The sequence below is a fragment of the Magnolia sinica genome, chromosome 12 (assembly GCF_029962835.1).
Source record: "Magnolia sinica isolate HGM2019 chromosome 12, MsV1, whole genome shotgun sequence".
NCBI lineage: Eukaryota > Viridiplantae > Streptophyta > Magnoliopsida > Magnoliales > Magnoliaceae > Magnolia > Magnolia sinica.
The window spans coordinates 81,643,266-81,670,803 of NC_080584.1; the positions used below are offsets into that span (position 1 = coordinate 81,643,266).

The 27,538-nt window shown below is 38.6% G+C and overlaps 1 protein-coding gene across 1 annotated transcript; it reads left to right on the forward strand.

Moving 5' to 3' along the window:
• The first annotated feature begins 526 nt into the window (after nucleotides 1–526).
• Nucleotides 527–12,966, forward strand: LOC131221896 (sphingosine kinase 1-like). The gene is made up of 10 exons (XM_058217195.1): nucleotides 527–942; nucleotides 2,597–2,719; nucleotides 2,905–3,005; nucleotides 3,227–3,299; nucleotides 6,817–6,903; nucleotides 7,151–7,228; nucleotides 7,435–7,505; nucleotides 7,894–8,190; nucleotides 11,190–11,312; nucleotides 12,634–12,966. Exons 1-10 carry the CDS (start codon nucleotides 588–590, stop codon nucleotides 12,823–12,825), a joined length of 1,500 nt encoding a protein of 499 aa, XP_058073178.1. The 5' UTR covers nucleotides 527–587; the 3' UTR covers nucleotides 12,826–12,966.
• Nucleotides 12,967–27,538: the final 14,572 nt, after the last annotated feature.

Here is a 27,538-nt window from a genome sequence, read left to right on the forward strand (position 1 = left end):
TGCTGGGTCCCACATAGCACCGACCAGTAGGGATCACACCCGAATCCGAATCTCATTCGGGGATACTTCGTATAATCCATGCGACGGATTTGTCAGTGGCGATGAACCAAAATGTCTCTACGTATTTCCGTCACGAGGGTTCTTATTTACACTTTTCCACACGCGTGTCGACTGCTGCCCATCAAACAGACACACACGTGCCAATATCTGAAGGTTGTGAAGATTTATCTTTCCATGTGATTGGACCGAAAAAGAGAATCAGTCAGATTCACAGCCTAAGCAGGCCAAAATGTAGAAAGTAAATCCTACCCGTCCATTTATTTTGTAATTCTATAGTTCATCTGAGGGGTAAAATGTCATAATTATTATAATCAAATATGGAAACACCGTTTCTAATCTTATGGAAGGTTCAGATTAATCATACATGTTACAAGTTCACACGTGTATCCGCGCGTGGATGTGAAAAGCTACAGACGCGTGTAGATTTGGAATTAGACGTCCGCCGCTGTCTGGCGAACTCCTCAAAGCTTTGAAGCTGCTCCTATAATTTTCTTCTCATTCTCTTCCTTTCTCTGAAACAGGAAAAAATGAAAGAACAATCTCTAGAAATGGAGTCCACACCAGAATCCCCAACCCTAGTCATCTCAGAGCAGATCCGTGTTAACGGAACCATAACGGCAGCATCGCTCTCCACAGACGGCAAGTTACGGTGGAAGACGGAAACCGGCACGGACCGGTGCTTGAATGTCGAGAGCGAGGTTCTAGGGTTTTCAGCTGAAGGTTCTGGAATCAGGGTTAGGGTTTTTGCGGAGATGGAGCGCGGGTTTTACTGCAGCGGGTCGCGAGGCGATCGAGCTAGGAAGGATTTTGTGCTCGAGCCGTTGACGGAGGAATCGAAGCGGGTTTGGTGTGAGAAGTTGACGGAATTCATCGAATCGCTCGGTGAGTTTCTTATTTAATGATTTATTTTCTTGAGGAATTGGGTTTTTCATTGGTTTTGGCATTTTGGGGTAAATTATGAATTTTTTAAATGTGAAATGTGTTTTTTTTTTTTTTTTTTCAAAATTTTCAGAGAGCTGCTTTAACAGAAATAAAAAATGTTTAAACACACGTTGATGTTTGAATTATGAATTGAAGTGTTCTGAAAATTTCATTTTTCTAACATTATGAAATATTTGATTATTTTTTGTCTGTTTTTTGGGGCAGAAATTAGTATCAATTTTTTTTTACTCATGCTCTGCATTATTCATTTTTATTTTTAATTTACTGGTTGTTTCATCATTTCTTGAATTGTATTCTCCCGTTGTTTTTTTTCGAAATTTCTCTCATTTGTAAACACCCCCCACTATTGTTTTCTTGAAATGTTTTGAATTTCTTAAAATTTGGAAATATTTGTTTTTACTGAATTGTCTTTGTTCCTGATAGCATCCGAAGATCCTAATTTTTGCACTTAACAAGAGCTGTATTTTGATTTCTAAAAATTTCTAGAATTGTCTGTTTTTTTTTTCCCTGGTGCTGAGCTGTATGCTTTTGTATTCTTCCTTCTTTTTCATTGGCATTTTAGTATTTGATCTCTCTCTCTCTCTCTCTCTCTCTCTCTCTCTCATTCTTAAGTCAATTATGTAGGGACCTCTAAGCGTTTGTCGGATTAAAAATTCAAGTGTCTTGAATTTCTTTCCTAATGAGATTATTACACTGCACTGTATGTGCTCCTTATTTTGAGCTCTCAAAAACAAGAACCGTGCTAGTGTACCTCGCACTAGATTACTCACTAGGTTACTTTCGCTAACTGAGAGCCATGTGGGTGGAACTTTCACAAGATCCATCGCGTCCATCAGGTACGCTCACTCTTTTTCTCCATGGAGCCCCAAAAATTATGATGACCTTCAGGTGGGCCACACCATAGGAAACAGTTGGGATGAGACACCCACCATTAGTTTTGTGTGCTGCCCACTGTGTTGTTTATATGTCATCCAAGCCATTCATCTGATGTGCTTCATTAGGATGCAGGAATTACCCAAAAATCGGAATATTCTAAAACTCAGGTGGGCCATACCACGTGAATTTAGTGGTTTTAAGTATAATTTTATGGGGTGGACCACCTGAGTGTTGGTACCTGATTTTTGGGATTAAGGCCAAACAAGGGTGGTGCACCTGATGGATGGGGTGGATTTGATGCACATTAAGTCATTTCCCCCATGTTAGAGAAAGTAGGGGGTGGCCACACTTAAATGTCTTATCAATTAGACAATCTTAACCATTCAATCAACTACTGGAAAAGAATATTGCCATCAGTCAGCATCAAACAAGAAAAGGTCCACCAATTAGATAGGCATGGGAGTCCAATAAGTGCGGTCTGTGGGAAGTGGTGCATCCATGGAGGGATGCACCCGATGGGTTGTCCAGATCAACGAAATGCACCAGATGAGGAATTTGATTTCTTGTACTCAGGGTTGATTTCCCTTTGAAGGTAGCTATTATTTCAATTTCTTCCGGAACCATTTCGATGTCTAGAATCATAAGATCATCTAATGTCTGTTTTCGTGATAGATTCTGTCCTTTACTAATTGTAGTTCCACCTCTGTTTTTGTAACAGGGCGGCCAAAAAGGTTGTTTATTCTTGTGAATCCTTTTGGTGGAAAGAAATGCGCATTGAAGGTTTTTCATAGTGAAGTTCAACCATTATTGGAAGCTGCTGATATCCACTATATATTGCAAGGTATGTAAAATTCAACTGTTTTTTTTTTTTTTTTGTTTTTGTTTTCAACATTTTCTTAAAGTATTTTCTTTTACACATTTTCTTGTTTGCATTTGATGATTGTGTCTTTTTTTTTGGTCATTTTTTTTTTTTTTTTTTCCGTTTTTCACTCCTTAAACATTTTCCTATCCAATGCTATTATTCAGAAACTCAATATCAGCTTCATGCAAAAGAAATTGCCAATTCTTTGGATCTTTCAAAGTATGATGGGATTGTCTGTGTCAGTGGAGACGGTGTCCTGGTTGAGGTAAGTGATCTATTCTGAAGTTCCAAGAGTTATAATTGATTCTGAAATCAAAAGATTCATCAAAGTCTATGGAAACTCTAGATTCTTAATGAGATTGGAGTTTTGGATTCGGTAACTAAAGCATAGCCAAACTGATCAACTTGGTCCAGATCCAGCTCATGATATTTATCATTTTCTCTCATTCTCTTTCCTTTTCTTATACACTGCACATTGTGTAGTAGGTGGTAAATGGTTTGCTCCAAAGAGAAGATTGGGAGGCTGCTATAAAAATGCCCCTTGGGGTAGTTCCAGCAGGTTTTGCTAGCTTATCCTCATCAAGACTTTAAAACTTTCAAATTCACATAAAAGTGATTATTCTTTGCATATGCATATTGTCAGTTATTCTTGACATACACTGCCATTGTAATTTTGAAACTGATCATGTAAATGCCTTGTTATGCAACTGATGTCACTGTCACTGGTATTGTGACTAGGGTTACTTTGGGATTTAAAAAAAAAAAGTAAAGTCAAATTCATTTGGCTTTCTTGTTTGGAATATATAATATTTCAATTTATTAGAGATGAGGCAAAGTGATTCTATGAAGCTAATGTTGTTTTCTGAAATTGCAATGACAACTTTGTTCAAACCAAAATGATTTTATGAAGCTAATATTTGATATATTAAATAATGAGAAATGCTCCAGTGCTCGCAGACAAGGTAGTCCATAACATTAATGGTGGTGGTAATGGCCACTGTTGTTACTGTTACGATACGGGGCGTAATGGCCTTTTTTAAAGGAAAAAAAGGTTTCATCCCTGTTGCAGACCGTTACGGGCCATTTTTTCTGTAATGGCTGTTGTAACTGTTTCAGCCCCGTAATGCATAACGGTTGCCACTGCTACCATTCGGGTCATTAAGTAAGCATACCTTGCTCTCAGTTATGGTGCTGTTAGTTGCATTGGGACACAGTCTAATTGATCAATTTGAATTGTCAATTAAATCAAGAGCACATTTCATAGGCTACTATGCAAAATCACACTGCTCAAATGATCCGATTGATCCTTGATTTGGCCTTATTTTGTACAACCATCATTTTCCCAAGCAAGGGACGGGATTGTTACAGTCGTGTAACAAAAAAAAATCTTTAGAATCATAAGGTATTGTTTGGCACCTTGTAATCAGTGGTAATTGTACCTTTTTGGTGTGTTTGGTACCATGTAATCGGTAGTAAATGAAAAGTTGCTTTTAGGTGTGTTTTGAAATTCCTTTGTTTTGCTGTGAATCCATTCGGTTTGTGTGAAATACCTTTGCTCGTTGCTCTCTTTTTAAAGGCAGGAGAGTCGCACGAATGACAAAGGTGTCGCTAAGCTATTAATTTGCTGCACAAGTGGAAGGTATCCCAAAATGATTACGTGATGATAATGACTGTAACTGTTATACATTACTAGTTCATAATGGCCGTAATGGCTGTTATGGAAAAAATGCCTCATAAAAACCCTGTAACGGTACGTTAAGCGGCCAAAATAGGTTTTTTATTATTGTTTTTTATTTTAAAGCTATAAGGACCGTTATGGCCCATATCTATAATGGTGATGAAGGTGGCCGTTATGGCCACTATTGTTGTTATGAAATACCTTACACACTTGGCACATTGATGATACCCCGAAATAATCCAATTATCAGGCGCATCACTAAAATCCACCAATAGAATGATCCAAAATGTCCAAACACTGGCCATCTAATGGACGGTTAAAAACCATGACAAGTTGGGATCCTTATGTTTGTGGTCCACCCAAGGTTTCGGATTTCCTCATTTTTTGGCCAAAATATATATTTTAATGGGTTTTTACAATCTTTCTATGAAATGCCACATATGTACACTAATTTGGGGTATTAAAGTTGTATTACTTAATCAAATTGATATTCCTGTCAATATACTTCAAAATTCCAATGCATTTCAAATACAGGTTTCCAAACACAATTTTTGTATTCCAATTACAGGCTGCCAAACACAAGTGAGGGTTCCAATTCACATTGATTACATGACAGTTGTGATTTGGATTCCAATTCACATTGATTCCATGATAATTCTAATTTGGATTTCACTTCATACTAAATACAAGCTACCAAACGAGCCCTAAGAAAGTATTCAATAATGGTAATGGTGGTGGTAACCAGTGTTCGAAATGTCGGTATCGTATTACGTATCACATCCTTGGGTTACAGATATGTATCGGTTATCGCATGGGATATATCGTTTGTATTGGGTAATTTATCACACTTTTTGGGAAACATGGGGAAACATTGGGAAAATGGTTGAATTTTTCAATGAAAATTCCGGGATTGTTAGAAAAGACCTTAATACACACTTTTAAATTATAACATCTCAAAGAAAAGTGCACATAATAGGTTTCCTTTGTATAGGGTCTTAAGTTATGCGTTGTTTGATTGAACTATATTGAATGCATAATATTTAGAGTGTATGTGATGATCATTTCATCAAACACTCATAAATACTTCAAAATTAGTCTCAATTGGCAGTTGGTTGAAGAGAAATTTAAAAAAAAATATATTTTAATAATTTTAATTAAAAAATGATTTGTATTTTTCGAAAATTGACAAGGACTTGACAAATTAGTAGATCAGCCCTCATACATGCTTGATTTCATGTTTGGTGCAACCTTGCAAATAATTTCGGAGAAATTGGGAAAATTTCAAAATTTCCCCAAACAAGACCACCTACACTTAAATTTCAAAATTAGAGTGTATGTGATGATCATTTCATCAAATACTCCTAAATACTTCTAAGTTAGTCTCAATTGACAGCTGGTTGAAGGAAAATTTTGAGGAAAAAAAAAAAAACATGGAGAACATGAAGAACCAATGAATATCGAAATCAAAGCTCCAATGCCATGATTTTTTATGCAAAACATGACGAAGCAACAAATTTGTAACCATTTGATACTGATTTAACATAATTTCAACAAAAAAAAAAGGGATCGGAAATTGAAAATGCTCACTGTATCGAACATGTGGGATATATCGGCACTACTTATGCGTTTCGTATTGCGCAGGTGGGATACAAGATATATCGTGGGATATATTGGCTGATATCATCGATATTTAAAACATTGGTGGTAACAACCAGTCTTATGGCCGTATGGCTATTACAATACGGGCCATAATGACTGCTACGACCCCATAACAGCTGTTATGCCCCGGTAATGGTCGATTTTTTTGTTTCTATTTTAAGGAAACGATGCATCGGCTCTATATCAGCCCATTACAGGCCTGTATATGTCTGTTATGGCCCCATATCAGCCTGTAATGGGCCCATAACAGCCGTTATAGGCCCATTACAGGCCTTTTTTTTTATCCCCTTCAAATTGGGTGTTCTGGTTCTATATCGCATGACGGTTACCACTGTTACTGTTACGTAACGGCTCTTACAGCTGTAATGTAACCATTTTTTAATATCATGATCATAACCACTCCATGATGGGCCCTAATAAATAGATGGATCAAATTGTTGATTGGACCTATTTTCTTGTAAACAATCTTGAACATCCATACGCAAGACCATTGATCAAATGGTTAATACTTTTTACATCTGTGTGATGTTTGCATGATAGTCCATTAAACATGTGCTGGACCTAACCAATAGTCCAGTTCAATGGATCATATTGGCCAAGTGTCCCAATGTGACTAGGAGCACTACAACTTATAGTGCTCTAAGAGCACTGGAACATTTCTCTTAAATGACTATCTTAGTGAAGTGATTATTTATCTCACCATTGGTTTCATGGCTCAGTTACACTATTTTGAGTGCAGGTACGGGAAATGGCATGGTGAAGTCACTGCTGGATTCAGTTGATGATCCTTGTACTGTGTCAAATGCTACTTTTGCTATTATTCGAGGTAAGCTCTTAATGCTTAGTTGGATCCTTTTAAATATTGCTATGTCACTTATGGTACATCTAGTTGGGTGTTTTTCTATATTTAGGTTTCAATTTTGTAATGCTTTGATAGAATATCTTTTTCTTCCTAAGTGGCATGGTTGGATTCCAATAGCTGATTTCTTTCCTCATATTTCCCTGCATTATGCTTGGATTATTTATTTATTTTTTTTATTATTTTTTCTTACTTTTGTTCTGTATTGATACAGGCCACAAACGTTCTCTGGACGTTTCTACTGTCTTACAACGGCAGACAAGGTTTTTTAGTGTCTTGATGCTTGCATGGGGTATGCACTCAAACTTTCATATCGGTTTTCAATATTAAGTGTTTGATATATGAATCAAATGAAAGGCTATGTCTAAGCTGCCGCCAGTCCTTTTTGCATTACATGTTATGTTCTTAGATGCATATATCTCCATTTACTCAATTGGTTTTCACATGAACTTGTTTATTATTGGAACCAGACTAACAAATGGTTACTTGTTCTTCTAGGTTTTGTGGCGGATGTTGATATTGAATCTGAGAAGTATAGATGGATGGGAAGTGCTCGTTTAGACTTCTATGTATGTATATGATTTCAGATCTTATCTTCTATTACCAGTTTTTTAGTTCTTTATTTTTGGGTTAGGTTTGTTAGAGCTATATGCCTATTAGAACTCAGCAGTTTCATGGTAGCATATGATCTTGTCGATTTTTCAAGTAGGCAATCATATACTGAGCATTCATAGTATGGTTTTGGATGATGGGAGTGTTATATAATGTGCATAAATTGTCAAATGTTTGAATAGTTTGTGCACTCTTTTCATGGGAATCTCCTAACGTTCTTGCTATTTTAATTCGTCTACCATGATGCTTGCTTGATCTTTTGTGCGTGACTAGGGACAACCTACTCAGCAGCATTTTAAATTTCAACATGTGCTTGACCAATGTTATACTTGATTTCACATACAGAGCATTTTGCGGGTGATACGCTTGCGAAAGTACCACGGTTGCATTTCTTTTATTCCTGCACTGGGCTATGAAAATTATGGGGACCCTATCAACCAAAATGATGGGGCCGGTAGCAATTTCGTAACATGGAATCAAAACCAAGAGGATAATGATAAAGTTCAGCTTCGAGGCTATCAGGGGCCTCTTTCTTGCTCAGAGGATCTGGAGTGGAGGACTATCGAAGGACCTTTTATTTCAGTCTGGCTTCATAACGTGCCTTGGGCAAGTGAAGATGCCATGCCCGCACCTGAAGCCAAGGTTGTCTTTCTTTCTCAAAAGCATCCATACTACTTTTTCCTCTTTGCTCCCTGTTTTGTTTACGTATTAGAGGGTATTCTCTGCTATCAATTTAGACCTTTTGGGGAGCTGATATTACTTGGACATGGCTCAAGTGTTAGTGTTGGACAGGCATACAAGTCAGGCGTTGCTAGGGCTACCAATGGGCCAGGCTTGGGCTGAGCAAAATAAACAATTTGAATAGGTCTGGCCTGAACAATTCAAAATCCAAGCCCAAACCCACCTGGCCCATCCATTCATGCCCCTACTTGCCGTTTGTCTGCCAAAACAATCATTACAAATGCACATGAACATATCCCAACAATGTTGTAATCATCATCATCATCGTCATCATAATCATCTTAGATTGTCTCTGAAAAGTTTGCGATTGACTTTTAAATGCTGGATTAGCAGAAGTTTATGAGTGGCTTCCCAGTAGAAAAATTATTTTTATGGGCAATTCCCACTAGATACCAACCTTCCTCAAATACCTGTTCTCTTGGAAGTGGCCATGAGAGAGGCTCATATTGACACCATTCACATGCCAACACAGTCATGCCTATTTTTGTACTGTAGTGCAATTATTACACGCACAGCCCAGATGATGAGCAAGAAATGTTAGAGTCATTTTAGGAAATATATTTAAAGGGATCTGTTATGATCAGGGTGTCCCAAATCGGTTACGTATCGGCCGTAACGGCCGATACATAACGGTAACGGTGGGACCCGTTACGCGATAAGGGGTCGAAACGGCCGTTATGGAATTCTGTGACCGTAACGGCCGTTACGGGGACGTTACGGGCCATAACGGCCGTTACAGACCCGTAACGGCTGTTACGGGCCCTGAAAAAAAAAAAAAAAACAAAAAACAAAAAAAAAAAACCTTACCTTTTTTTTTCCTTTCTTTTCTTCTTCTTCTTCTCTTTCTTCTTCTTCTTCTTCTTCTTCTCGAGCAGCTGCGGCTGCTTCCTTTCTTCTTCTTCTTCTTCCTCTCTCTCTCACTCTCTCTCTGTCTCTCTCTCAATCTCTTCTTTCCCGTTTCCCTCTTTTTTCTTTTCTTTCTTTCCCTCTTTTTTTCTTTTCGTTTCCCTCTCTCTCTGTTTTTTTTTATTTGCCGCAGCTGACTGCGATACGTGTCACGCAAAGACGAACGCTGACACTCCTCGAGCTCCAAGTTGTATGAACGGTTCAAAGGAGATCAAAGTTATATGGGCTCCACGGTGATGTATTTATTACATCTACACCGTTCACCTATTTTCAGAGATCATTTTAGAGCACCGGCCAAAAAATGAATTATATCCAGAGATCATCTGGACCACACCAAAAACAGCAGCAGGGATAATGATTTTCACGGTTAAAAAATTTAGGGCGCACGTAACGTTTATTTTCCATTCAATCATATCAGAACCGAGTGGGCCTCACCATAATGTATATATTTTATCCATATCATCCATCCATTTTACATCGTCATTTTAAGGCAGGATTCAAAAAATTAGTAATATCCAAATATCAGGTGGACCACACCATAGGAAATAGTGGTTATAGAATGCTCACCATTAAAAATTTCCTAAAGTCCACTGTAATGTTTATTTTCAATCTAACCTGTTAATTGGGTCACATTGACGTGGATGAAAGGAAAACACACATGTCTTGATCTAAAACTTTTCTAGCCCTCAATAAATTTTTAATGGTGAACGTTTAATTATTATTGTTTCTTATGGTGCAATCCACTCGAGCTTTGGATGTGCCTCATTTTTGGGTTCATGCCCTAAAATTATTTGGCAAAATGGATGAATGGTGTAGATATAACACATTCATCACGGGTGAGGCCCAAAAAACTTTGACACGTGTGCTGCACTTTACATCCGAGTCCCTCCTAATTTAAACCTTAAAAAATTGTACAAGAGACATATATTAACTTGAAATTTGACAATTAAATTATGGACTGCAATTGCTAACTCACAATGCCAAAATCAAATTATTTGAATAGTTTTAATTGTTAATTTGTGAACTTTTATTTTTTAAAATAAGGCCTTTTGATTTTTATTTTTATTTTTATTTTATGATTCACTATCCAATAAATGTCCACCAATTTATAAGTGGGATAATGACAATAAATGGCATGAATTTGAGGCTAATTTGGAGAATAAATTGGTCCTCCAAGTCAGCCCCAAATTGGCAACGCCATCTACCTGAATTTAATTTAATTTTTTTAAAGAACTATTGGGAGAAATGATATCAAGATGTTAAGTATATAAATTACATATTTAAAAAATTAAATATATGAATTTTGTAGTCAAATTCAAGTTACCTGGTTAAAAAATTAATCAAACAGTCCGATACAACTTCTCACCAAAGAGTGGACCGTTACACCACCATAAACATGTTCCAATTTATAAATGAATGCATATTTGGAATGCTTAGAATATTCTGGATTTAATCCATATTTTTTCATATTTTTTTGGCAAAAAAAAAATTTGCGCCGTTACAGGCCGTTACGCCCCTGTATCGCCGTTACGCCCCCGTATCCGTATCGGTTTCGGAGGGCACTGTTACGCCAACCGATACCGATACGGGACACCTTGGTTATGATGCTGAACACAAATATGGATTATCATATGTATGAATCAACCACTGACTAATTATACAACCCCTGAAAAATTCAAACAAGAACAGTTAACTGAATTTTTATAATGGTTGGAATTCTTAAATCTATGGGTGGTGGAATTACACATATGGTTAGTATATACTGGTGTTTCACTCCATCACAAGGTCCTCATTTAAAGTATAAAATGGAAAAGCAACAGTCAAGGACACCAATTCAATTGGGATTGGGAATGCGTAATTTCATTATTCTTTAAGTCCTCTGTGAGGAACTTTTCAAGAAGACACTCCCGAACATGTTTAACTTGGGCTCTACTTTCTGTTGTTCTTTTTGGGTTTGAGTTGGTCATCAGGCATTTTTCTTGGTTATTGTGCAGTTCTCAGATGGTTATTTGGATTTGATCATTATCAGAGATTGCCCGAAGACAGCCTTTCTAGGATTGTTGACAAAGATGAACGATGGAGGCCATGTCAAATCACCCTATGTCATGTATCTCAAGGTGCGCTTAATTAGAATTAATTAAGTACTTGGTAATTACATTTGTTATAGAATCACTAATTACCTTGAAATGACACGATCTTTGGTTATGGGGTTATCGCCATTATTTTATATATTGTATCAGTAGCGATTTCAAGGCTGGTTTTAGAACATTTCTTACCATTTGCTATTGTAATGTTTTGTTAGAAAGAAAAAGGGCCAGAAATGCGAAATTGTTCTATGCAATTCCAGCAACTTTTTGCCTTGATTTCCACGAGCTTACAACATTATACCTTCTACTATTCTATTTCTATGCTTAGTTGTGTGATCCTTCTAACTAGGCGCCACTACCGCTTCAGGTTGCACTTTAGACTCATGCTCCACTTCCAACCTGAAAACACTTTTAAACAGACGCATCCTGGCTCCCGCATCTGAATCTGTTGGCGTTTTGCTCCACGCATCATGAGCTTTTAGTCCTAATGTCTGTGCATTTAAAGAAATTCAGACCTTTTCTTTCAGCCAACAAATAATGTTTTGCACATTGGCTAGAAATATCAACTGTGTCACGATATTTGGTCATTGATTTGTGACAAATGTATGGCCAATATTGTTAATTTGGTTACTTCTTTCAAAATCATTCTTAGGCATTTCACACTTCTTTGCTTAATAACACTCTTTTTGATGTATTTTCTTAAGATTTGTGAGGAAGAAAAAGTTTGACTGAGGCAACCATCAAATATGGGGTCCATTATCATAAAAACTCACAAGTTTCTAATTGATTCAGCAGAGTCAAACTCTGGATTGGAAAGATGAATTTGATCTCCGAGTTGACTCTAGAAGTCTTCACAATTTCTTTGACTAGGTTCTAAAATACTTATTGGTTGACTTGGAACTGATGTGAGTTGACTCAGTTTCCCCAGTCATCATGGATCATGTTTAATGAAAGTTGGTGAGCTTTCAATTGACTGTTTTGGTTCAAATTGGAAATCAAAATACTGGTTTCAGGTTAAGTCTTGAGTTTCTCAACTCTCAAGTGAAAATTATCTTAGTCAGGTAACCATTTTAGCATCAAGGGTTTCAACCTGTAGCTCAATGGTGGACAGAATGTTTTTCAATATTGAGGTCTTAGGTTCAATCCCAGTTTACCTATCAAAAATAAAATGAGGGTTCGTTTGTGGAATTTCGTTTTCTTTCAGTAAAAGAGGGGAAAATAAAAAAATAAAAAATCTTCGTCCCAATCAAAGCCAGCAAGAGATTTGAGCAAGTACTCTGTTTCATATTTGGGTCTCTCTAGCATTTGAAGCATAGGTGCTTTATTCTTTCTCCTTGTGTTAAAATTGCAGGTGAAAGCATTTAGATTGGAGCCAGGTCAACAGGCTGGGGACCCAACCAAAGGGGGTATCATAGACTCCGATGGGGAAGTTTTGGCTAGAGGGGAAGGGACATACAAGAGTGAGCAAAGGGATCTCATGGACTATGGCCCCATCCAAATGACTGTCGATAAAGGTTTAGCTTCCTTGTTCTCTCCTAGATGATGAAAATGTGATCTTGGCTCTCACTTTAACTATTTATTCATTTTCTTCCTCAGAAGTATTTGTTTTCATGTATTCATTAATGTACTATTGAAATCTGTATATACAATGAATGCATTAAAGCTAAAAGAGGATAAAAAGAAATATATCAAACAAATAAGACTTTATTTTTTTTAAAAAAATTATTGGTGAGTAAGAATTTTATTAGAAAAAGGGGTCCCAAAGGCTATTACACCAAAAACGTACAGCTGATCAGATGAGATGGGTGAAACCACCTGAAGAAGGTCATACAAAACCTGGCCCATCTCCAATGCAGGACGTCTTCCTTCCCTTGATCAATGACTGCTAAAGCTAGCAGTTGCATCAGATTTGAAATCTTCCTCGGTGAAATGCCTTGTAAAAGTTGGACTCCGCACTATATTGCTTTCCACCCTTCCATAGCAGTCTACTCTTCATTCCTCGTGTGTGGCCAGTGAATGATTAATGGGACGCAGTTTGTTATGCTTCATCACCGCACCAAACATTGTAGCAAAATCTGTTGTCCCTTCCAACGCCTATATCAATTGAATCTCCTTGATGAACCTTGGTTACCATTGTCAAAATTCCTTTCCAACAACTTGAAGCTCTGTATCTACTGGATGAAAGCGTGTATCAACCAAAACCAAAACCTGCTTCCATAAGGCATCAAACAAATAAGAAACTTCTTTTATAAGTTGCCAAATCCGTCTTTCAGGACTTTATAACTGTAATTATATTTAAGACGCTGCTGAAAATGTAGCTCGTCATGTGCTGCTAGGTAAACATGTCAAGATGCATGCCTGCATGGATGCACTTGTGGGAGAGACTTTTTTTTTTTCATTTTCCTTTTATATGAATAACTATGGTTGTATATGGAATGCAATTTTTGTAATAGTAAGAGTGGTGATAAGGAATTGGTTATGATTGCTGATGAAAAAGTAGCCAAAATGACCACTTTTCACATCTTGGGTTGATAATTCATGAGAGCATAGAGATTGAGAAGGATGTTACTCATACAATTCAAGTTGGGTGCAAGAAGTGGAGATGTGCCCTGGAGTTCCATGTGGTTGCTTGCAGTGTTCGAAATATCGATACTATCGGCCGATATATCGGCCGATATTATCGGTATTGCACCACGGCGAGACGAAACACCCCCGATAACACCCGAAAGATACAAAAAATCCAAAACTTTAGATATCGTACGATATTATCATCGATATCGTGCGATATATCGTCGATATCGTACGATACATTGTCGACATCGCCGATACAACCCACCCCGATTTAGATATCGTGGTATTTCCGCCTCCATTATTGTCGGAAATCGACAAACAGAGTCACGGACAGTCACGGGTGCGTTTGCAGGGGACTCACAAGTCCCACTGTAGCCAACAACCCACGACGATAAAAAGCCGATGCCGTAGGTGGTGGAGAATAAAAAAAAATTTTGAATTAGGAAAAAAAAAAAAAAAGAGGGAGAGAGAAATCGGAGACATACCTGTAGCCGTAGGTTGTAGCAGTGATCGGAGGTGGGCCATTCGACAGGTAAGTAGCCTTCTCCCTCTTTCTTCGAATTTTTCTTGATATTTTCTTCAATTTCTCGGTTCCTTCGCTGATTGGAGCGTGCCTGTGCGGATTTCTCGGTGATTCGGCGAGAAATCAGGCCGGATTTGAGGAAACGGAAGAGAAATCCTCTCCGGAACCCTCGCTGCGTGAAGGAGAGGGAAGGCTCTCGCGACGGATGGGGAAAATGAAGGAGACGTGCGGGAGGGGTGAAACAGGGATCGGCGCATCCTGTGGTTTACTGAGCACGTTCTTATCGTACTCAGTAAACTCAGTTGGGCCCACCTGTAAAGTATGTGGTCTATCCACGCCATCCATCTGTTTTCCCATCTAAATTTAGGGGTTTATCCCAAAACTTAGAGAGGGGCAGTGGATCATACCACATGAAACAGAGGTGACACCGATTTCCACCGTTGAAACCTTTCTGGACCATACAGTGATGCTTATCAGTCATCTAAACCGTTAATAAGATTATATAAATGTGGATGAAGGGAAAATATGAATTTAAGATGGATCCAATCATCCAAGACTTCTGTGGCCAAAAAGGGTGTTTTAACGGTGGATGTTCAATTCAACTGTTTTGTAAGGTGTGGCCCATTTAAACATTATATATGGTTTATTTTTGGGCTAAAGCCCTGAAATTATCTAGTAAAATGGATGGACGGAGCAGATAATATACATAAATCGTGGTGGACCTCAAGAAATTTTTAATGGTGAATGTCACTCTCTCCACTGTTTTCTGTGGTGGGGTCCACTCGAGCGCTGGATCTGACTTATTTTTTGGCTCACGCCCTAAAATGATCTATTGAAATGGATGGACGGTGTGGATAGAAAAAATACATCGTGGTGGGACCCACGTAACTTGGTGATGTCACTTGAAAAAATATTTCAACTGTGGAAGTTCAGTCCTCACGTTTTCGGCCCACTTGAATATTAGATCCTGCTCATTTGTGGTCTCATGTCCTAAAATGAACTCACAAAATGGATGAACGGTATGGATTTCTCATGAACATCATGGTGGGCCCCACTTAGGTTCCCGCGCAGGACGAAATCGAATTGCGTGCTGAGTTACTCAGTACGCTTTTATCGTACTGAGTAAACTCAGTTGGGCCCACTGTTAATGTATATGGTTTATCTACACCGTCCATCCATTTTTACTGATAATTTTAGGGGTTAATACCAAAATTGAAGTGAATCCAAAGCTCAAGGGGACCATTACACGGGAAACATTGTGGAATAATGATTTCCACCGTTGAAATCTTCCTAGGGTCCAAATTAATTTTTATTTGTCATACAACCTGTTCATTAGATCTCAAAGACATGGATGAAAAGAAAACACAAACATCAGCTTGATCCAAAACTTCTTTGGCCTCCAAAAAATTTCCAATGGTAGAGGTTCAATCAAACTGTTTCCTGTAGTGTGGTCCACTTGAGATTTTAATTTGCTTCATTTTTGGGCTCTAGCTCTAAAATTATCTGTTAATATGAATTAACGGAGTGGATAAAATAAATAAATAATAGTGGACCCCACACAGTTTACTCAGTACGCTAAGGGTACTGAGTTACTCAGTACGCAATCCGCTTCCGCGCAGGACTTTGCTGTAAAGAAATCGGATTGCGTGTACGCTATTATCGTACTGAGTAACTTCGTTGGGCCCACCGTGAATGTATCTGGTCTATCCACGCCGTCCATACATTTTTTCATCTTATTTTAGGGGTTGAGACAAACATTTAAGCATACCCAAAGATCAAGTGGACCATATCACAGGAAATAGTTGGAATAATGATTTCCACCGTTGAAACCTTTATAGCAAGGTGTCCCGTATCGGTATCGGTTGGCGTAACGGTGACCTCCAAAACCGATACGGATACGGGGGCGTAACGGCTCGTAACGGCGCAAAATTTTTTTTTTTGCCAAAAAAATATAAAAAAATATAGATTAAATCCGGAATATTCTAAGCATTCCAAATATGCATTCATTTATAAATTGGAACATGTTTATGGTGGTGTAACGGTCCACTCTTTGGTGAGAAGTTGTATCGGACTGTCTAATGAATTTATGAACCAGATAACCTGAATTTGACTACAAAATTCATATATTTAATTTTCTAACTATCTACTATCAATGGTATATATATTAGAATGAATGTAATATGAAAATATCTTACATTTAGGTGTTTGCAATTATTTTTGAGGGCCAAAATTCATGCGTAAATAGAAAAAAATATAAAAAAAAAATATAAAATGGCACTCCAAATATGTAAAATGCACATTAACATGTTCTACTATGATTAACACATCATATGACATCATTAAAACAGCAAAAGAGTCATTAAAAAATGATTTTTCGAATTTTCAAAAAAAGGGCCGAAATAAATGCGTAAATATAAAAAAATATAAAAAAAATATAAAATGGCATCCCAAATATGTAAAATGCACATTAGCATGTTCTACTATGATTAACATATCATATGACATCATTAAAACAGCAAAAGAATCATTAAAAAATGATTTTTCGAATTTTCAAAAAAAGGGCCGAAATAAATGCGTAAATAGAAAAAAATATAAAATGGCACCCCAAATCTGTAAAATGCATATTAACATGTTCTACTATGATTAACACATCATATGGCATCATTAAAACAGCAAAAGAATCATTAAAAAATGATTTTTCGAATTTTCAAAAAAAGGGCCAAAATAAATGCGTAAATAGAAAAAAATATAAAAAATATATAAAATGGTACCCCAAATCTGTAAAATTCACATTAACATGTTCTACTATGATTAACACATAATATGACGTCATTAAAACAGCAAAAGAATCATTAAAAAATGATTTTTCGAATTTTCAAAAAAAGGGCCAAAATAAATGCGTAAATAGAAAAAAATATTAAAAAAATATAAAATGGCACCCCAAATCTGTAAAATGCACATTAACATGTTCTACTATGATTAACACATCAAATGGCATGATTAAAACAGCAAAACAACCATTAAAATTTGATTTTTCGAATTTTAAAAAAAGGGGCCAAAATTCATGCGTAAATAGAAAAAAATATTAAAAAATTATTAAATGGCACCCCAAATCTGTAAAATGTACATTAACATGTTCTGCAATGATTAACACATCATATGACATGATTAAAACAGCAAAACATATTACAAAAAGTATAAATACCTATTTTTGACGAATTTCTGAAAAATGGCCCACCGAGCTTTGATTCAAAAAAATCTGTAATATAATGTGTTTTTATTTCAAATACCTAGCTAAGGTTGGTCGAAATTAGTAGTAGAAGGAGTGAAAAACAGTTTGGAAGCAAGAGGTTTCAAAAAAACAGCAAAAAATGAGCTAAAAATGAAAAAAAAAAAGTTACCGTTACGGCCGTTACACCCCATAACGGGCTCGTATTGGCCGATACGGGTACAAAAAATCGTATCGGCCGATATGGCCCCGAAACGGGTAACGGTTCGCACCGTTACCGTTACGTATCGGCCGATACGTAACCGATTTGGCACACCCTGCTTTATAGGGCCCACAGTGATGTTTATTTCTCGTCCAACCTGTTCATAAGATCACAAAAACATGGATGAAGGGAAATCACAAATACAAGCTTGATCCAAAACTTCTGTGGCCCCCAAGAAATTTTCAATGGTAGATGTTCAATTCACACTGTTTCCGGTGGTGTGGTCCAATTGAGGTTTGGATATACTTAATTTTTTGGTTAAAGCCCTAACATTATTAGGTAAAATGGATGGACGGAGTGGATAAAATACATAAATCAAGGTGGACCCCACAGAGTTTACTCAGTATGCTTAGCGTACTGAGTTACTCAGTACACAATCTGCTTCCTGCTGTAAAAGGCGAGCACTGATGCTCCTCGAGCTCCAGTTGTACGAACGGTTCAAAGGAGATCAAAGTTACATGGCGCCAAAGTGATGTATTTATTATATCTACACCGTTCATCTTTTTTTTAAAAGCCCAAACCATCTGTTTTTCAAACTATAAATGCATTTGATCGGTCCGGTCCATCTTAAATATCCAATTCCATCCGTTGGTTTGGACTCCAATGTTGTTTCTGATCATCTGACGGCCACATTTTTTCAATGTTCAGATCATCAAATCAATGAGAATTTTTCACTATGGTCATCCACAATGGGGCCCACAGTGTGGACGGTCCAGATTGTTGTTTAAGCTTGCCAACTACAGATGCCTTCCAAAAGTAACCAAGGGCATATACCATAGTATAATCCATTTCATGATGCGAGATATATCAACTTTTTATATTAAATACGGTTACCTTCGGAAAAAAAAGGAAAAAGAAAAAAAAGAAAAAAAAAAGAAAACAAGTTTTTCCCATCTATTTTGAAAAAAATGCTCCAGCGCCTTCGGAGTACTGTAAGTTATAGTACTTCTAGTTGCACCATGATACTTGAATAGTCCAATCTATTGATCTGTACCGTCCATTAGATGCACAATACATGTCATTGAATACCATGTAAAAATCACACCAATCGGGCAAATCTAAGCGTCTAATGCCATGTACATGTGTATGGTGCTCTATGGACTATTCCTTAAAATAATCTAACAAAATGGATGAGTGTCATGGATATACAGCACATGCCCCAAGGTGGGCCATAACAAGTACTAATATAATATTATTTTACAGATAAAATATGTCGGGAGGTAGAGGAGGTAGGCAACCTGATATAGGGTGGACGTACGGTCGGCCCATTCCCGATAATCGATTCGGGAGTATATGTAATTTGTGTGGCCATGTATCGAGGAGTGGTGGGGTAACCCGCTTAAAGGAGCATTTAGCGGGAGGGTATCGCAATATTGTGGATTGCCCGAAGTGCCCACAGGATGTGCGAGAACAGATGAGGACCATATTGAAAAAAAATGTGAAGACAAAAGATGAACGACATGCACGGGAGAGGGAGATTAGGGAGGAGTTGGGGCGGCCACCATATGCAGGTGAGGATGATGTAGTGGATCTCGATAATGATGATGATCCCGAATACAGACGTGCAATTCAAGAGTCCATACGGGATCAGTGGGAGAGGGATCAGGATAGGAGGTGGGACACAAGTAGGCCTAGATTTGAGGGGTCTATCCATGAGCGTGGTGGGGGGAGTGGAGCAGGGGAGAGTGTTAAGGGTGGATCAGGGGAGGGTACTAGGCGGGGAGGAATATGGGGCATGGGCAGGAGTAGTAGCATGCGAGTACCGGATCTACCTTCAGATCCGAAGATGTACAAAGAGGTAGGAGGGACACAAAAGAAAATAAAGGAGATGTTTAGTGGAGGGGATGTGAGGAAAAAAGTTGAAAAATTCATAGCAAAATTTTTTATATACGATCAAATCCCTGCAAATGTTGCAGCAAGCTCGCACTTTAAAAATATGATAAGTGAAGTGCAGCGTGGGGGTGAGGGTGTGCAGCCTCCCACACCCGCCCAGATCATGGGAAAATACTTGGATGATGAACATGCAGAAATGAAGACATACGTTGATTCGTATCGGCAGTCATGGGAGATGTATGGCTGCACCGTCATGTGTGACGGTTGGACCGGACCGACGAAGATGTCGATTATAAATTTTATGGTCTATTCCAGGGGAGGGGCGGTGTTCCTAAAGAGTATAGATGCGAGTAGTAAGATCAAGGATTTTAACTACATTTACAAACTAATGCACAACGTCATGCAAGATGTTGGGAGGAGAAATATTGTGCAGTTTGTTATGGATAATGGGAGTGCATTTGTTAAGGCGGGGAAGGATATTCAGAGCAAGTATCATATGTATTGGACCCCCTGCGCAGCCCATTGCATCGATCTCATGCTGGAGGCGATCGGGGATAGGCCATCGGTGAAGACTGTAATTACTGATGCACGGCTCATCACAAACTTTGTATACAACCACAGCTGGTTATTAGCCGCAATGCGCGAGAGGTGTGGTGGGGATATAGTGCGCCCCGGAGCGACGCGGTTTGCCACAAATTATATTGCCTTAAGTAGCCTTCTCAAACACAAACAGGGGTTATGAGAGCTTTTCGCTTCTCATGGTTATGTAGAATGGAAAAAGAGGTTGACAAAAGTAACCTATAGAGTTGAGGAGTTGGTGCTGGGAAATTCATTTTGGGATAAAGTGCGTTGTGTTGTGGGTATTATAGAGCCTATTTATGTGGTGTTGAGGATGGTGGATAATGAGACAAATCCGTCGATGGGGTCGTTGTATCCGTCTATACAGCTGATGAAAGAGGCTATCATGGTTAAAGCTCCCAATGCATATTAGTGGGTGCATGCAATATTAGACGATCGTTGGGAAAGGACGCTTTCTCACCCACTACATCAGGCCGGTAAGTACCTATATGGATTTTTTTTCCCATATGCAATAATAAATGAGGGTTGTATTGATGTGTATATGTTGGTTTTCAGCATATTTCCTAAATCCCAAATACCACTACAGTCGGAACCTCTTCGATGATAATTCATTAAAAAGGGCTGTGCATGAGGTGTACAATCACTTATTCCCCGACTGTCCAGGGAAAGACACATTTGGTAGTGAGGTAAATATGTTCCGCACTTACATTCTCCTTATCTTCATCTCAATCATTAAACACTTATTCTAATTGCTATACACCATCAACAGATTATTAAATTCCGCGATGCAGTTGGGATGTTTGGATGTCACTCTGCAGTGAAGTCAAGGAACGCCATGATGCCATGTGAGTCACTGTAGTAAATTTAACTTTTATATTATTTTGGAAAATCTAAGATAATGAAAGAATCTTATGATATGCAGGCGAATGGTGGTGCATGTATGGGACTGACTGTGAGGTTTTACAACGATTGGCTGTCCGTGTGCTTGCACAGACGGTGTCCTCGTCACCCTGTGAAAGGAATTGGAGTACATTCTCCCTCATACATACAAATAAACGTAATAGAATAGGGTATGAGATGCTTCAAAAAGCTAGTGTATTGTCACTACAATATGAAGTTACGAGAGAGGTTGCTCCGCTCGGAAAGAAGAAGAAAAGCACAGGAAGACCCACTGGACCTGATGATGGTCGGACAGTATGCATATGCTGAGGATGCGGAGGATGACCTAGTTTACCAGTGGGTTAGGTCGGATGACTTAGATACCTCGGATGGGCTACCAGAGCCACATATTGCTGCAGAAGCAGAGACATAAGGGATTAATGTTGACAAACATGTGGAGCAGCAGAGGTCTCCTGATGAAACATTCGACCCATTAACGAGGAGTCCGGAGGGCAGCCCGCGGCAGTCACTATCACGCGGGACATGTGGCGGGGAAACATTATCTGACACCGAGACTGAGTCAGAGAGTGATGCAGGAAATGAGTCCGGTGATGATGATGGCGGCGATAAGGGTGACGATGACTCTGATGACAGTAAGGATGATGATGATGATGGTGGTGGTGGCAACGAGGATGGTGGCGACACGGGTGGGAGTCAGGATAAGAGGCCTCTTAGCCCTTGTACCGGGGAGGAGAATTTCGATCATTCCACGCAGGACCCTGACCATGGTTCTCGTCCAGGAGAACTACGACCTCGTCTTGTTTACAATAAAACATACACGCGTCAAAAGCTACTGCAGAAAAAGAAGACTCATAAACTTTCAGATTTTGAGGAGGAACTGCTAGCAAAATGCATGAGGGACACAAGCGTTCGTGGCAAGCGAGGTGGCTCTAGATTTGGATCACGGACGAGGGAGGGGAGCTCGAGTTACAGGCCACAACATGAATCTGGATCACAAACACTGGAGAGTAGCTCGAGTTCTGTGCCACAGTATGGGCATGGATATGGACCTAGTGGATATGCGACGAGTGATTCTAGCAGTTACGGCACATCATTTTTCAACCCTGGTCAGGAGTTCACTTCTACATATGGGCAAGGATATGAGCAGCAGTATGGATATGGCCAACAATATGGATACCAAGGAGCTTCATATGTGCCCTTCCCAGATCCATATCAGTTACAGCCTGTGACGATTACACAGTACCCACGAATGGGCGTATTGATTCAGTTTGGAGAGGATGAGTACCAGCGTTATGTAAGGGAGTATCTTAACTGGTACCACTCTACTATGACTTGGGCACAATATTGTCGAATTGTGGAGCAGCAGTACTATGCCCAGCCTCGTCGAGATGGAGATGATGATTACGAGCCACCACGCAACTCTATGTGGGTCTAGACCACAACTAGTCCCCATCATTGATATGTATATTTATCAAATTTTACTTCTTCAGTTCTTATTTTGCTTTTCAATGAATTGGTTGTGTTTTCATACATGACTATGATATATTTATAAATATCATTCATTCAATTTAAATATAGTTGCATTAGTTCAGTTAAACACCGCATAACTTAGGACCCTATACAAAGGAAATTTATTATGTGCATCTTTTTTTTGAGATGTTATGATTTAAAAGTGTGTATTAAGGGCCTTTTTAACAATCTCCAAAGTTCCATTAAAAAATTCAACCATTTTCCCAATGTATCCCCATGTTTCCGAAAAAGTGCGATAAACTATGCGATACAAACGATATATCCCGTGCGATAACCGATACGGATCTGTATCTCAAGGGTGCGATACATTGTGCGATACCGATATTTCGAACACTGGTTGCTTGTACTAATCAAATTGAAGAGGAAATATTTTAGGATAGCTAAAAGACCAATCATACTTTATGGGTAGAATGTTGGGCAATTAAAGAACAAATGTTTATAGGATGACTTGAACTACATATTTATAGGATGCGTGGCTAAAATGAGGATGCTGAGATGGAGAGTTGTAAAACTAGGCAGGACAGAATTAGAAATGAATGCATGTCAAGGAACTTGGGAATAGTACCAATTGGTGGGGATGCAAAGTCGGACAGGTTGGGTCAAGTTGAGGGTCAACCCAGGCCCTGCCCTGCCAGATTCAAGAGGAGTTAGCCCATGGCCCAAGCCAACCCTAGACCCAACCTAAGCTACCCAATCCAAGTTATTAAATACTCAAACCTATCCAAATTCTGGTTGGGCTGGGTTAGATCAGGTTAACACCTGTAACTGGTAAATTAACACATAAAATGAATTATATAACACCAATAACAACATTAAAGTGACACATTAACTATCAAAATATCACTTAAAAATTGCATAACAGGATATCCTATCAGGGGTTATAGGCAATTCACGTCCACTTCTAACATGCTCACATGACGCTTTTTCATTTAGTCTTGTTAGGATTACAGGATATTCTTGTAACCTGGTTATATAGAGCAATCACATCCAATCTTACATTGAGATATGTTGAGAATTAGACATGAGTTTCCTCAACAGCTATTACACCGGGTTCTATCTGCAAGACAGGCTTGTGATGGCCATCGTGATTTTCGTGTGAAATCCACTCTGCCCAGTGGTTTCGCAACATGATTAGAGCTAAAAAATGAACCAGATCCAATATTCAAGTAGGACACACCACAAGAAACAGTACAGAGTCAATGCCCACCATTGAAACTGTATTGGAGCCGACATAAGTTTTGGTTAGGTTGACATTTGTGTTTTCCATTCATCTTGGTGGTAATCACCTTATGAAGGGGTTGGATGGTAAATAAACATAATAGCGAGCTCCAGGAAGGTTTCATTGGTGAGCATTTTCATCCCCACTGTTTCCTGTGGTGCAGCCCTCTTGGGTATTGGATCTGCCTCATTTTAGTTCTCATCATAACATGAGCTAGCTAGCTGGCAAAGTGGATTTCACGCTGAGTTTCCAATGGACCCCACAAGACTGTGTTGCAGGAAATCCATGTAACAAGCTTTGTAAATCCACTCATCCAAAAATTACCACACTAGGATAAATGGATTACCTAGAAAATTAGGACATTAAATGATTTGTGGGCAAAACCATGTGAATTTGAAGGTTTTAGGAATAATTTTATACCATTCTCTATGGTGTGGCCCTCCTAAGTGTTCACAACCCCAAGTGCAGGGTCGCAATGTAGTAGTAATCTCGGTGAGACCGAGGTCGAATCCACAGGGACTGACTTGTGTGTCTTCTGAAAGTAACTAGAAGAAGACGTAAATCTAAATTTGAATTAATTGACAGAGTAATTATGATTAAAGTGATTAAAACTAACAAATTCAAAGGTGGTGACTAGGGTTTCCAGGGATCTACTTGTAGAGATCAGGGAGATCTATGCTTGATTCAAGGGCACAACTGTTATCAGAGTCCCATCTTATCCGATTGGAAGATATCTCAGTAAAACCAAATCTGAACTTCCTTTGACCTAATTATTAATGGATGAGAGGTGTGAGAATTGGAAGTGATTCCATCACAAAACCATGCCCATGAGACAAGGCAAACAATAGGATTTACCAATCCCACAACCAATCATAAGAGAATCATGAAGATTAGAAGGATTCCATCACCCAACCATGCCCATGGGACGATGGTGAATAACGGGATTTCCTAATTTCACAATCTCAATACATGAAAAGAACATACTCAAAGCTATCGCAGATCTATTGTAATTTAAGTCACAACAAACCATTAAAAAGTATTTCTTATAATCAAACTAGAATCAAAGATAGTTCAACTTAAACATAAATCAAATCAATAGAGAACATCCCATCACGCTACAAGCTTCACCTCTTAGCCCTAGCTAAGAGGTTTAGCCAACCATAGACATGATTGAAGTAGAATCTCTTACGAAAAACATAAAAACAACTAAGGAAAGGGAAGAAAAACTCTTGGCGACGGCTTCTCCACGCTTTTGCTCCACTTCACAAACCCTAGAAGATGCCTAGGAACATCCTAGGGAGTCCTATTTATAGTTGTGGAACTCTAACTTTCGCACCTAGTTGGAAAACTCTAAAAATCGCCTCAAATTTACGCAGTTTTCCAAAATGGGCTTCACTCTGCGCAATTTCACAGAATGCCCCAGCGTTTTATAATATGCTTCTTTAGGACACTTTCAGGAATATGTTTGTTTTTAGGACAATTTCGGGATTCCTTTTCTTCACTTCAAGTCTTCAATACTCTTCATTCCTCACTTGGTTTTTTTGGATCTTTGGCATGCAAATTCTTCATTCTTGGTCTCACAAGATCCATCACTGGCTTTGGTGATTATTGAGAGTTAAATTCATGCTTTTAGCATCCTTTTCAATCCAAACTCTTAAATTCACCTTGTAATACAAACATGATTAAAATAGAACATTAAACATTATCATGTTCATAAAACCAAGTAATAAATGGGGGATACTATGTAATATTTGATCCTCAACACAAAGTCTTGCGTTTGACTAATTTTTAGGATCCATGGTGAAATTGTGATGGTGCATGACAATTTCACAGATGGGGTGGATCTGATTCATTGGTTCAACGTGACACTCACTTCGTGCAAGTAAGACTTTCAGCATGCCCACTCAAGTCAGGTTAGGCCAGCAAGTGCCTTCCTTTTCACATGGAGGTGGTGTCAAATCCAACCACTTGGACCTTAAGTTACCATCCATCCTGAATATCCCCTGCGACCTACCATGTATATGTGACATCTAACCTGTCCGGCAAATGTTTTAGACTGTGGCAATTGAACTGAGGGGTATGGAAAATACTGTGGAGGTAGTGGATCTGAAATCAGTAGAGCCATCTCCACGTGGCAGGATGACATATCTATCAATCATGATTGGACATCTAGTTTTCCATTTGTGTATATTGGAAATGACTCCCTGTAAACGTTTGGTATAAGCTTCAATCTAATATTGTATTTTGTGCTGGATCCTTCTTCGAATTCCCTTTTAGTGCGTGTGAGGCATGCTTTAGATAGTGGTAAAATTTTGCAATCTTTCATTATTCTATGGCAACTAAATACATAGAGAAAAAGATAATAACAAAAAAATGATAACATTCTAACAAAACAGCAACAACCTAACAATAGAATAGGTACAATAATGCCACGTGTCCTGAGCCAGCTGAGACTTATTTTCAAATCATAACATTAGAAAAAGATAACAACAGAAAACAATAGCAGAAAATAATAACAAAAGATAACATCCTAATAAAATTGCAACAACCTAAGAATAGAATAGGTAGACTCATGCCACATGTCCTTGCCTAGCCAGGACTTATTTTTAAATCCTAACATTAGAAAGAGATAATAACAGAAGATAATGTCCTAACTAAATAGCAACAACCTAACCATATAATAGGTAGATTAATGCCATGTGTCTTCAGTGAACTGTTATTTTCTCCTCTTAACAATATCAATGATATGGTCCTATCCTTCCAATGTGTTGCCTTCAAAGTGATGTTGATAACAGTCAACATTCACTGCAGAAAATGGAAAGAATGATGATTATTGTTAGATTATTTTATTTTATTGTTAGTTTTATGATACTAATATAACTATTTTAAATATTCTTTATGATTATTGAACCGACCCGACCTGAATGAACATTGAGTCGAGTTTTGGGCTTTCAAGCTACGGTCCATGCTGCCCATAGGCATTTAGAACCCGAATGAAATCTAATGATAATAATCCCTGCGAAATCTAAATCACAAGGAAACCATCAGCTGTCAGCCACCAAGGCTCTGCCGTTTGCTCCACTTATGTTGTTGCTGCTGCCACTGCTTCTTTGAAATGATGTTCTTGAGAGGCCCCTGATATTGACTTGGTATCATGTTGCTATGGATTTTCATGGAAAAGGGGTTGAAGGCAGGTCAGTGCATCCATGTCATCCCACTCCAATGTGTCCCACCACACCCTACTCCCTAGGATATTTCCACTAGGGACAGACGATAAGCCAAAAGTGAAAGGGAGCTTCTTCAACATCGGACAGTTTTTTATGACGATCCTAGTCAGTGAATTGCAAACCAATGTCGCACCACAAATGCTCCTCAACTCGCATAAATGATCCAATTGCAAAATCTTTAGATTTGGGAGTGCTATTTCATTTGGTGAAGAGCTACTGCCATCTTCTCCTGCTACCATCTCCTCCATGAGACGGCATTCCTCGACCTTGATTACTTCAAGATTTTTCAGGTTCTGGAACAGCCCCATTGAGAATAGGTTCTTCAAACAATGGCACCATTGGACATGCAACAACTTCAAGTTGGCAAGGGTCTCACCTTGCAC

Bases quoted from the DNA above. Each gene is read 5' to 3' on its own strand.
- LOC131221896 (XM_058217195.1), top strand. From the start codon at position 588: ATGAAAGAACAATCTCTAGAAATGGAGTCCACACCAGAATCCCCAACC. The intron at 7,229-7,434 runs GTATGCACTCAA...TTGTTCTTCTAG, and splicing joins TGTCTTGATGCTTGCATGGG to GTTTTGTGGCGGATGTTGAT. The intron at 8,191-11,189 runs GTTGTCTTTCTT...GTTATTGTGCAG, and splicing joins TGCCCGCACCTGAAGCCAAG to TTCTCAGATGGTTATTTGGA.